Source organism: Callospermophilus lateralis, chromosome 7 (assembly GCF_048772815.1).
Source record: "Callospermophilus lateralis isolate mCalLat2 chromosome 7, mCalLat2.hap1, whole genome shotgun sequence".
NCBI lineage: Eukaryota > Metazoa > Chordata > Mammalia > Rodentia > Sciuridae > Callospermophilus > Callospermophilus lateralis.
In genome coordinates, this window is record NC_135311.1 from 67799798 (window position 1) to 67812859 (window position 13062).

General features: G+C 33.3%; 1 protein-coding gene across 3 annotated transcripts in view; it reads right to left on the reverse strand.

Moving 5' to 3' along the window:
* Positions 1 to 5418: 5418 nt before the first annotated feature.
* Positions 5419 to 13062, reverse strand: part of Znf326 (zinc finger protein 326) — a 38670-nt gene continuing 31026 nt past the window's right edge. For all 3 annotated transcript variants that reach the window (XM_076863536.1, XM_076863537.1, XM_076863538.1), the window contains 3 exons: positions 12861 to 12991; positions 11157 to 11252; positions 5419 to 7218 (listed from right to left, as the gene is read on the reverse strand). In XM_076863536.1, the coding sequence (XP_076719651.1) occupies positions 6871 to 7218; positions 11157 to 11252; positions 12861 to 12991 (575 nt within the window). In that variant the 3' untranslated portion in view covers positions 5419 to 6870. The remainder of the gene's footprint in view (positions 7219 to 11156; positions 11253 to 12860; positions 12992 to 13062) is intronic.

The following is a 13062-nucleotide window of genomic DNA, read 5'->3' on the forward strand; positions in this document are numbered from 1 at the left end:
TGAAGGGTCCCACTGGCCCTCCACTGTCTACCTAAACTTCTATGAGAATCCCAATCTTCCTTAAGCCAGTGATTTTTAATTTTCACAGCCCTAATGAATCCTAAATAGCTAGAATGATAAATTAACTGAATCACCTGAAGATAACTGACATGTAAGTAATATTTTTATAGACAGGAATATAGACAGCTCTATCTACACATAAACCTGTTCTCTAATATTCAGGCATTTTACATCCTTCATTAAAATGTATAGTTTCCTCAAATGGATACTGCCTTTCTCCTTTTTTATTCCTAGATCATACATAGTTCAGGATTTTATTTTTTTTGGAAATGAGATATTTTAAATTATACTTCCAACGGTCAATGCTAGTCTATAAAAAGCAACAAGAGTTTTATTTGTTGAACTATCACACAAAACTACCTTTTGTTATTCTATACTTTTTCAACTGATTCCCTTGGATGTTCTGTCTCCAGTCACCTGCCTGAAACAGTGACTGTGATGTCTCTTCCTAATGTTTCTTAGGGTTAAACGGATCTTCATATTGCTAACAGCCTTCACTGTTTTGATCCTGCCATGAACTTGAATGTTTGCTGAAGCTTTCTGATAGACCTACTTATCCATATTAAAAAGGTTTAAAGGAAACCTATCCTGGAAAAAAAAATTAATCAAAATTTAAGTGTTAAATGTGTTTTTTTATCATCCATCAATATAGTCATTATTTTTCCCTATTTAATGTTTTTTAAATTATAGTACTATGTTTTCTAAAGGACTGTCATGTTATGTTGCTTTCTTTGCCTTGACACAATTCTTTAATTGGTAATGTTTTCCAATGATTCTATCTGTTCCTAAGAAAGACTGGTGTATAGTTTCTTTAATGAATATTATCCTGGAATAAGAACATGTTAGTTTCTGAGACTAAACTGAGGCGTTTCAAGATCTTGTATAATCTAGACTTAAATTTTTAAAAATCTTTCTAAGTTTTTATTTCCTTTTAAATGTGAGCACTGCAAGGACACTTTTATGACTAACTGGATTTGATAATCAGTTAATTGCTACCCACTTGTCATTTTATTGCACTGTAATGACAGGATGAAACCTGATTTTACCTAACAAAAATTCTTTTTGTGGCCCACTTTCATGATCATTTTTTCAAGGTGTTTGAAAAGAAATACATAGTCTATAACTACTAAAATTTACATTCAAAATTCTGTTTCCTCAATTTTGAACTGACAACGTCTTAGAGCTATGTTCAACTATTTAGCTATGATGGCAAATGTCAGTATCTCCTTGTTTATCCAAAATTCTCTTTATATAATTTGATGTTATTTAGTAAATAGGTTTTGACAGTTATTTCTGGAATTCTTGCACATTCTACAACTGCTAAAATGTCCTTCTTGTGTCCTCATTCTCAGTTGGTAGTTTGACTTAAGGTTGAATTCTAAATTTAAAATAATTTTCCTTTGTTACCTTAAAAATAGCAGTATCCTTCAGCATCCCAACACACAGAAGTCTGAGAATGAAAAATTGTTTCTCTTTAGACACTGAGATTTTTCTCTTTATCCTGAGATTACAGAAATTTTAACAGGATTTTTCCTATATGACTCCATTTTCATTATTTTTGCTCACCTTCAGCCTTTTTTTTTTCTTTCACCAAAAATTTTTCTTATTTTTTTCACCATTTGAAACTCCTATATAAACATACACATATCCATTTGTCCAAAAATACTTACTGTACACTTACCATGTGCCTGGCACTGTGATATAATCAAGATCTTCAATGCTAAATTTCATGTTCCTAATTTCTGAAAGTTTAATTTTAAGTGGATAGTGTTTTCCAGCATCTTCCCTATCTTTTCTCATAATTTTCATTTATTTAATCTTTTCTTGTAAGATTCCTTTAGTTCAAATTATAATTAGTACTAATTATTTCATATAAAACTAATTATACTTTTTTTCCCTGCATTGTTTCCCCAAGAATTCACTCTGCTTATGTATGTCACCTATCTTTCATGTTGCTCCTTCCTAAGTGTTATTTCCTGGTTGTGTGTGTCTATTTGCAAGACACTTTACTGATCAGTAAATCTTTACTGTAAAGATTAGGCTTTGAGATCCACATACAGTATGATTCACACATTCTTTGTTTTGGTTTTATCCAGCCCTTTCCAGATATAAAAATCTATACAAATACAGGCCGTTGAAGGCCTGCAAATGGTAATTTTCTAACCACTATATGTTTTTCAGCATTACCTAATTTTTCCCAGCTTGAGTGAAAAAATTCCCCGACAGGTTTTTATTGCAAGAAATCTAGCATTTTAATTTTGCAAGGAAGTAAGAATGGTCAGTAGAAAAACTGGAAAATAGACAGCTAGCAAGTTGGTTGTTTGTGGAAATATGAGGAATCAAAGACCTCTAGTATTCACAAAACACCAGGGGAACTGGCATACTCTGATACACACACACACACACATACCCACTCACTCTCTCCATATCTGCTCTGTGTCTCAGTTTATTTGGTAAACAGCAAGAAATGTTATGGCTTTACCATGGAGGGATTCTGTAGACTAGCAGCTCTGAGCCAGTAACTAGAGTAATTAACTAGTCCTTTAAAAATCTGGTTACCACACTATAACCAGTCCCTCTCATTCAAATGTTTTAATATATACTAATATTGCCTTTGTAGTTCTTTCTTCTGTCATGTATTCAAGAGAGATCTTGTTATATGGAAAAAAACTACTAGTCCTACTACTGACTTTACAATATGATGGATTAAATTTAAAGGGGGGATAGGGTTCTGACTCCTACAAGTCTGTTACAGATCATTCCAATGCTTTCGTAAACTATTATGAAGAATCCCCAAACCTATGCATATTTACAAAAGGACCAAAGCTCCTGCTTTGATATGAAAGGTACCAGAAATTTACTTGAGGGCCCTATTAATATTCTAAAATTGCAATCACTTGCCACTACCTTCAGAATCACATGGAATATTTATTAAAAATACATAGCTTCCAGCTGGGTGCTGTGGTGCACACCTATAATCCCAGCAGCTCAGGTGGCTGAGATAGGAGGATTGCAACTTCAAAGCCAGTCTCAGCAATGGGAAGGCATTCAGCAACTCAATCAGACCCTGTCTCTAAATAAAATACAAAATAGGGCTGGGGATGTGGCTCAAGGGTTGAGTGCCCTGAGTTCAATCCCTGGTACTCCCCCTGCAAAAAAAAAAAAAAACATTACTTCCAAAGAAAATACTCTTTAGTCATTCTGGGGTGGCACTCCAAATCCTTAACTTTACAAAAATTTTAAGAACTACTGCCCCTTTCTAACATTTTAGGTGATGTTAAGGAGGAAGAGTCAGCCAAAGAGAGCTGTCAGTTTACCTTCTGCGGCTCCCTCTACTTCCCCTACTGCTACAAAAAAATGTGAAAGGTCTCTGAAGAGAAGAGCTTCATCAAAAAGAAACAGAAGGCCATCATGGCTGGTGAGAAGAATGGCATAATAGGAAGCTAGAAACCTAGGCCAGGACTGATCACCATAAGGAGTTTGGATTGCACAGGTCCAAACAGAAGAGACTAGCACTACCTGAATTACATCTTTTATTTTTTTTTTTAAGAGAGAGTGGGGGAGAGAGAGAGAGAGAGAGAATTTTTTAATGTTTATTTTTTAGTTCTCGGCGGACACAACATCTTTGTTTATATGTGGTGCTGAGGATCGAACCCAGGCCGCACGCATGCCAGGCGAGCGCGCTACCGCTTGAACCACATCCCTAGCCCTCTGAATTATGTTTTTAAAAGATTATACTTTGTGTGGCTGGGCACGGTGGCACACACCTGTAATCCCAGTGGCTGTTCAAAGTCAACCTTAGTAATTTAGCAAGGTGCTAAAGGGCTTGGGGTGTGGCTCAGTGGTTAAGTGCCCCTGGGTTCAATCCCCTTTACAAAAAATAAATAAAAAATTATACTTTTAATCTGTGTAGAAAACTAAGTCTAACAGAGTTAAGAGTGGAAACAAGATTAGTTATAAGCTATTTTGGCTATCCAGCAAAGACGATGATGATTTCAATTGGGTAATAGCAGCAGAGATTTAAAAAAAAGCATGCAGATAAATTCTGGAAGTAGAATAGACAAGACTACCTGATAGATCAGATGTAGAAAACAATAAAAAGAGGAGACTACAGGATGGTCCCTAGCAACATAATTTATACAATTATATGGAACATAAGTTAATTTCTTATTAGAACTAAACTACATTTTTTTAATTGTTGATTGACCTTTATTTACTTACTTATATGTGGTGCTGAGAATCGAACCCAGTGCCCCACACATGCTAGGCAAGCATTCTACCATTGAGCCACAATCCCAGACCACTTCTTTCTTTTTTAATCAAGAAAACAAGTAATTCGGGGGCTGGGGATGTGGCTCAATCGGTAGCGCATTCACCTGGCATGCGTGCGGCCCAGGTTCGATCCTCAGCACCACATACAAACAAAGATGTTGTGTCCGCCGAAAACTAAAAAATAAATATTAAAAAAAAAAATTCTCTGGGCTGGGGATGTGGCTCAAGCGGTAGCGCGCTCACCTGGCATGCGTGCGGCCCGGGTTCAATCCTCAGCACCACATACAAAGATGTTGTGTCCGCCAATAACTAAAAAATAAATATTAAAAACTTCTCTCTCTCTCCCTCCCTCTCTCACTCTCTTTAAAAAAAAAAAATTCTCTCTCTCTTTAAAAAAAAACAAAAACAACTAATGCTTAGAAAACAGAAGTTGAAAGATTGTTAAAGTTCTTACACAAGTCCTTTTTATAAAAGCAATGAAGATATAAACACTAAGGGGATCACATAAATTAATCTGCCTGCAAACTAAACTACAAATCTACAAATTATCCACTGGAAAATACATGAACTTGAATTTCTAAATTAAGTATAATAACAAGATATATTTTATTAATACTTTGTAAATAAGCTATTCTGTATAAAGCCTCAAGCTTTCCATAAAAATTACTACTTAACTCCTCCCTCCTCTCACTCTAAAACATTAACCTGAAAGTTGTTACACTGAATTCTTATTATAGAGGACTCTTCTAAAAAAGTTTCATATCTTAATCTGATTAGAGACATAACATTTTAAAATCCCAATTTAGTGTCAAAAGAACTAAATACTAATAATAACCCAGAGAAATCTATTATTCTTTTACCTTAGCCTTTACACAATTATTTTGAAATAAAGAATTAAGAAGGTTGATCAAGTCCTATTACACTAAAATATGAACTCTTGAGCAAAACAGGTTTTCCACTAAGTAAATATGAATTCCCTTCTCTTGATTGGCTCCAAATATTTAATATCTAATATTGAATTTTTCCAACTTAAAGGTAAGCAAAACTAATTCACCATTTAAAAAAAATCACAATGGTCAAGAAAAATCTAGTTTTAAAAGCCTTGTTTTATACAAAGAGAAATTATCTGTGAAATTCTACAAATGCCCATACATTCATCCACTTAATGCCTTATTATCTAATACATGGTACATTTATACAATTGCCTCAAATTTTTGAAAAGCTAATTACACTAAAATTGAACCCAGAATAAAGATTTAAAGATGCTGCTCTTTCAATTCATGTTCACAAAAAGATTCATATAAGATTTGTTAGAGCACTGATTTTCAGTGAGACATACACACTGTCATTTGAAAATAAATGACTGAAGAATAGATATCTACCAGTTTTATGTTCTCTTGTAGAATATATAGGTATATAAACATAAGTCAAAAAGAGAATATATGAAAGAGAAAGAATTTAAAAAAAAAAAAAAGTTTGCTTCTTGGTTCTTTAGGCAAAAACAGCCACGCTTCTTGGTTCTTTAGGCAAAAACAGCCACGATAAAAGAACTAAAACTGGGGCTGGGACTATAGCTCAATGGTGGAGCACTTGCCTAGCACGGTTGAGGCACTGGGTTCGATCCTCAGCACCACATAAAAAAATAAATAAATAAAATTTAAAAAAAGAAAAAAGAACTAAAACTGGCATATTTAACTTGCATTCAAATGTATTTTCAGGAAGATTTCAAGATTTGACACAGGCAGAAACAAAAGGAAAAAACTAAAACAATATACTTGGTATAAACAAAGTCAGTTACACACTGACCTCTCTTTGAAATATGCTTAAAAATATACTTTAGTCACACTTTTTAAAAATATGACTGAGAAATATTTTTCTTTAATTCAAGTCTTCTCAATCATCTTGAAATCCTTGCAAGCTGAACTCATACATTAGAGCAAATACTGATTTTAGATACTAATTTCAATGATAAACCAATTCATTTAAATTGCTAATCCAAGGATAAAGATTTTGTAAAAACAAAACAAAAAAAAAATTTTATTACTACAAAGGGAAACATGTACACAAAAAGCTTTTAAGCTTTCTTAACGCAAATTACTAGTCAAAGTCCAATGCAGTAAAAAAATACACAGAGCACAAAATACTTGCCCAATTTATCTCTTCTAGGGTAAGTATTCAAATAATCAATGCACACTTGAAAATTCACTCCCAAGAGCAGTTTTTAAGTTCAAATGATTAGAATAGATATACTAATAATACACATCTATTATCCTTAACACCAATAATAAAGTAATAAAAATTAAGCTTAAAAATTATACAATTTATCAGATCTAAGTTTGATAGCTATAAAAACTAAATTAGTCTTACTTTCATTTTATTAAACAAATACCAAACGTGTACAAATTATATAAAACAAATTTTAATGGGTGGAATGCATGCAACATGTATGTTAATTCATATTTTAAGCTATTAAAATTCTTACCCTTTTCCACATTAGGACAAAAATTTAAAGCTTCTTTTAAATCTACTACCTTATATTTAATTTTCTTCAGGTTGCTCAACAGGGAAGTCAACAGGTTCTTCCTTTGCCTCTTCCTCCACTTCTTCTGCTTCTGCGGCTCCCTCTACTTCCCCTACTGCCCCGTCTTCCCCCACTGTCCCTATTTCCTCCCCTCCCTCTACATCCCCCTCTCCCTCTATTCCTCCAACTTCTCCCACATCCTCTACTTCTTCCACTTCCTCTGCTTCCCCCACTTCTTCTGCTTCTTCTTCTTCCTCTTCATCCTCCTCTTCTTCAACGGGTTCATCAATCTTCTCTTCATCCTCTTCATCTCCTTCTATTTGCTGATCCTGAGAATGATCTTGAATTTCAAAAGGATTCTCACCCTAAAAACATGAGTAATGCCTTTTAAAATCAGCACACTTGTTTTTTCCATCAGTGAAATTTTTATTTGCTGTATCATGAAAAATACTAACAGTAGTTTTTTCACTTATGAAAAGTCCATTAAATCTATGTTCATATCTATTTCAGAACTCCATACTTAAGTCACTGCTTTGCACTCCACAAACTAGAATACTTAAAAGTCATATTTTCTTTTTAAATATTTTTTTTTTAGTTGTAGATGGACACATACCTTTATTTTATTTTTATGTGGTGGTGAGGATTGAACCTAGTGCCTCACATGTAGGGAGCAAGTGCTCTACCACTGAGCTACAAACCCAGCCCCAAAATCATATTTTCTTCTTAACTGAATTTCTAAAATCATATGTGAAAGACAAAGGCAAATATGCAGGTTTTGGTAGAAACAGAGAATACACAGTTGTGCATCTTAAATAACTAATCACCTACTATTATTGTAGGGTCTTTTTAAATCTGAAATGAAAACTGGGTACCTTGTTTTACCTACCAGATACCGTGATTTCTTTCCACTTTAAAAAAGGGACACCCACTATTGTGTATAGTTACAATGCACCAATGAAAAATTAACTCAAATAAACGAACAAAAGCAAAAATGAGCATAGGTCATTAAAAATAATAATAATAAATTAAAAATAGACAAGTCTTTAATTCAGTAAACATTCATAGGAATAATTTTAGCAATTATATACCTGAGTCAAACTTCATATAAGTTGGACCATATCACAAGACCATATATTAATGTAGTAAGAAATACAGAGGCAGTAAAAGTTATTAAACAGGAAAATATTAGGACTGATGCCCAGAAAGGAATAGAAGAAATACTCAGGCTGTGAGTGTAGCTCAGTAGTACAGCATGTGCTTAGGAGGCCCTATGTTCAATACCCACTGTCAAAAAAGGAGAATAAAAGAAAAGTGAAAAAGAAATACTAATGAGGGGGCTACGCTAATAATCCAGAAAAAGGATAACATAAAAGATGTGACAACATTTAAAAAATACGTAAATTAGAGTAGGGAGAGGAGAATTGGGTGCAAGCAGTTGTGAACTTGCAACTCAAAATTTGAGAGAGAACATCTGAAAATGCCTATATGTGGGGGTACAGGTCAGAAGAGAGGAACTGTTCAGTACAGAAGAACCCATGATAGTAAAATATTGTCTGCCAAAAGAGTTTCAAGAAAAATTGTGATTAATCAGCAGTGTCAAAAAAGAACACAAATAAAAGTACAAAAGGACTGATAAATGTCATGAAAGCCAATCACTTATTAAAGCTGAATAAGGGTTCCCAACTGTTTACTTTTCCATTTAAATAAACCATAGTATGTTAATTTTTTAAAGGCCACTGAATTTAATAATTGGGTCACTGGTAATCTTAGGAGAAGCAGTTTCAAAAGTGTAACACAGGGCTGGGATGTGGCTCAGTGTGGCTCACTACCTAGCATGCACAAGGCCCCAGGTTCAATCCCTAGCACCACCAAAACAAAAGGAAAAAACAAATACACAAAACATACACACACTCACACACAGGAGTTTGAACAGCAAGTTTTCAAAGAATCCATCTTCATAATTCCCTGTGAAATTCACAAAATCCAGAGGCCTTGGTCCAAACTCAATATTTTAATTGACAAGTATTAGAGATCTTACTAAAAACACTAATTTCTGAATCAGTTTCAGACCTCCTGAATCAAAATTTCCAGGGTAGAAGGTAACCTGTATATTTGAGCAGCATTTCATAAAATGTTAATATGAAAAGTTTGAGGAAACCTTAATTCAGAAGATCTGAAAATAAGGTCTTGAAACTTTTTACTTGATCATAGCCTCATAGGTGATTCTGATTTCATTCCTCCTGGTGAGAACTACTCAGTTAAAGAGTGAATAATAAGAAGTAAATAGCACAACACAAAACAATATTTTCAAGTACAGTCAGATGAGAAGAAACACTAATATGGGGAGGGCCAAAATTTAGGAAAAATAAAGTCATTTTAGTTTGGAGAACTCATAAGGATGTCTGCTTATAAAAATAAAAAATAAATAATAAGCAAAGTAAAAATCAGATGCAAGGAACGTAAAACAAGAGATAATGGGTAAAATGAGAAAAGAGATAATGGTAAAATAAGAACATAGATGAAGGTCAAAAAAGAATATTTTCCTCACTGATAACAAAAAAGATAAAAAGAAAAGGTACACAAATCTAAGGCATAAACTCATTTCTAATAATCTTAGTCTCCCTAACAAAAGGGAAAAGAACATGGAACTGAGGAAAATAAAGATGAAATATAGAACATATGAAGAATGAAAAAGGGTTTAGAATGTTCACTACAGAAGATACAATATTGATAATTAATAAGTAAAATTACTGAGTGAAAAACTGGCAAACATTTCTCTTCATTTTTTAGGCAGAGACTTGTTGTATTGCCCAGGATGGCCTTGTACACCTGGGTTCAAATGATCCTCCAGCCTCAACTTCTTGAGTAGCTGGGAGTACAGATCCCATGCAACTGTACCCAGCTCCATGACACATAGTTTAGCTAACTAGAGGTAGCTAAATGCTGGGAACTGGTAAGCAGTTGAAGAACAAATAAGCAATTGTAGAACACTATTGCTTGTTGAAATGGTTGACCATGAATGTCCAAGGAAGGAAGTAAAGGCAGAACATAATGATATAACTGGAAAATAAACTGATGAACTGATTATCTTGATGGGGTCAAAGATTTAAAAAGGTATTTTTCTCAGGGTGAAAGCAACTGAAGGTAAAAGAGGTTTAAGCCATGACAAAAGCTATTAAGAGCAGAGGATGTTCTCAGGAATGACAAGGAACATCACAGACAGAAATGCTGAACAAAGGCAAATCAATGAGGAATGTGATTCTAGTGCTTCTTGAATTTTAACATGCATTTGAATCAAATGGGTTCATGCTAAATGAAGATTCTTACTCCTTACTCTGTAGGCATAAGATTTAAAATTCTGAATTTCTAATGAGCTCCAAGGTGATGTCTAGAATGCTGATCTAGAGATCATATTTGAAGTTCTAGAGATCTCTCCAGTTCAGGTGTTTTCTTCACAATATGCACATAAGCAAAACCTTCCACCAGTGATGTCTCTCATTCCATGAAGTGACTCAATCAGATAGCCTGAAAATCCTATGTAGAAACTCCTAATTTAGATTTTCTTCATTAGAAATTACTTTCATTCAACAACAGAAATCACTAGCTTCTTGAAACTTTGTGATAAAGCAAGGATAAAAATCTAATTTTTCCTCATTTAGCTATTATCTTTTTAAGCTTCTTTTTGATGCCATACCTCCCCTAAAAATTAACATTTCAATTCACAGCTGCCTTTTTTTTAATAGTGTCAAGAAAGTAGTGAACAGCAACAAGCACAATTAATTAGAATTAGAAAATGGCCCTTGAGGAATAAATCAAAAGAATTGAGATTATTCAGCTTGGAAGTCACTTGATAATAGTTAATAGCCATTAAATATATCAGGCTTTTTCACAAGAGTAGTGAGCTGTGAATCACCACAAAAGCCAAAATAAACTTCTTTATTCTATAAAGATTTACTAAATGCAAATAACAGACTTTTGTAAATCTTCAATATAACAGGTCTCATTAGTGCAGAATGATTTTAAACATTTTGTAAATACTCAAAAACTAACCTGTAAAATTTGTTTATTAATTTCCTGAAAAAACAGTGTGTGTGAGCTCATGTTTGTACAAAAACTATTTGAAGAAATTCTGGGTAAAGAAGGAGTCAAGCAGTAACATATGATGAAAACCCTGAGTAGTAAAGTGGGCCAGGGTACTCAATTTGTTACTGTATTTAAACATCACAAAAAGTTACTATGGTGTCACTTTTAATTACTACTATACTACAGTATTTCCTAAAAAACTTTTGCCCCCAAATCTTACCTTAACAAATCGTTCGTATCGTGCCTTCACTATTGGATTATTTAAAATGCTTGTGGCAGTCAAGACACTCTCTCTTTTTATTTGTTCCTTATAAGCCTATGGAAAACAGAATACATTTGAAGGTTAGAATGTCATGCCATAAAAAGTGCTTGTATAACTAAAAACATTTTATGCTCAAATCCTTAAATTTAAATGATTTCTCTTATGGTAAATAAAACTATAGAGCAATAGCTATTGGGATCATAATCTAAATTAAATAATAAAGATTAATATAGACTAAACATTAACCGATTTAATGGATTATGAACTTAAAACAATGAAGATTCATAAGCCAATTAGTTTCAATAAAAACAATAAATCCCTAAACACTATAAATCTAGATGTACTAGACAGTTTCTTTCTCTCCTCTCTAAGTCATCTCTCAGCCCAAATACTAATTTTCATGCTATCTCAATGAATATAATTTTTTATTAATGAATATACTTTTTAATTCTGTATTTGTTCTTTTTAGTTATACATGACAGTAGAATGTATTCTGACATATCATACACAAATGGAGTATAACTTCCCATTATTGTGGTTGAACATAATGTGGAGTTATACTGATTGTATATTCATATATGAACATAGGAAAGTTATGTCCAATTCATTAACTATCTCTCCCATTCCCATCCCCCTCACATTCCCCAAACCTCCTTGTCCAATCCAGTGAACCTCTAACTCCTCCCTCCTGGCCCCCTACCTCTTGTGAAAGAATATTTTTCATACCACAAGAGTAACTAATTAGTCTTCCTCTAGGCTACAGGTATCACAATAATGCATTAAGCAGAGAAGAAAAGGTAATAATATAAAATGTTTGGCTGCAAAAAGCATCAAAGAATTATCAAGGGCGGGGGAAAGGGCAAAGATTAAGAAAACACTATTATGTGCTCAAATTGCATATAGAAGTCTGAGTTAAATGAAGTTCACTTCAATACAAAATATGCATTTAAGAGACAGGTATCCTCTATTTAAAACTTAAGAGCTTTAATATATGAATCTTTAAATCTAGTTCTCAAGTGAGTTAATTTCCTACTACATTAACATTTGTGTTGTTTGAAGTAAATCTGACCACAAAAACAACAGCCAATATGCAGAAGAAATAAGCTAAAAATTTTCCAGGATATGCTTCTCAAAAAAAAAAAAAAAGAACAGTAGACAGTATCTGATCATCTCAATTTTTAAATTTATTTTTCATAACCACCAGAAAAATGTATCAGTTATAATCTTTACTCATTTTTTACTCTAAAACACATACCTACTCTCACAAAACCATTTTGCATCAACTATAAAAAAAATAGTTCAACAATTGATTTTCTCAATGCTTACTGTAACCAGACACCATTTTAATTACCTTAGATGTTTTAACTTATTTCTTAAATAATCTTATTAGAGAGAATCATTATCCCTCTTATTTCCTTATATATAAGGAAACTAGAAAGATTATTTACTTGTTACATACTGATCGAGGATTTAAACCCTGAAAGTCTTGTTCCAGAGCCCACAGTCTTAACCAATATACAATGCTGCTTCTATGAGTATACTTTTAATTATTCTCATTTGAGATTAATAGTATTATATGTAGGAAGATAGTTACAAAACAATGGCCAAAAGATAATAAAGGACTGAGAAATTTCAAGGATTTTAAGATAGATCAAAACTTACCTGTTTCCCTTTGATATGATCAGGAGATTTTAAGTGTTGCTGAACTGAACTATGTAAAGCAGGAATATACACACTGCAAGCACTGCAGTGAACAGTCTCTACTTTCATCATGTGGTCATCTGCAGTAACACCTATAAAACAAATCCTATCATTAAAAAACTAACATAGCCGGGCGCAGTGGCTCACGCCTGTAATCCCAGCG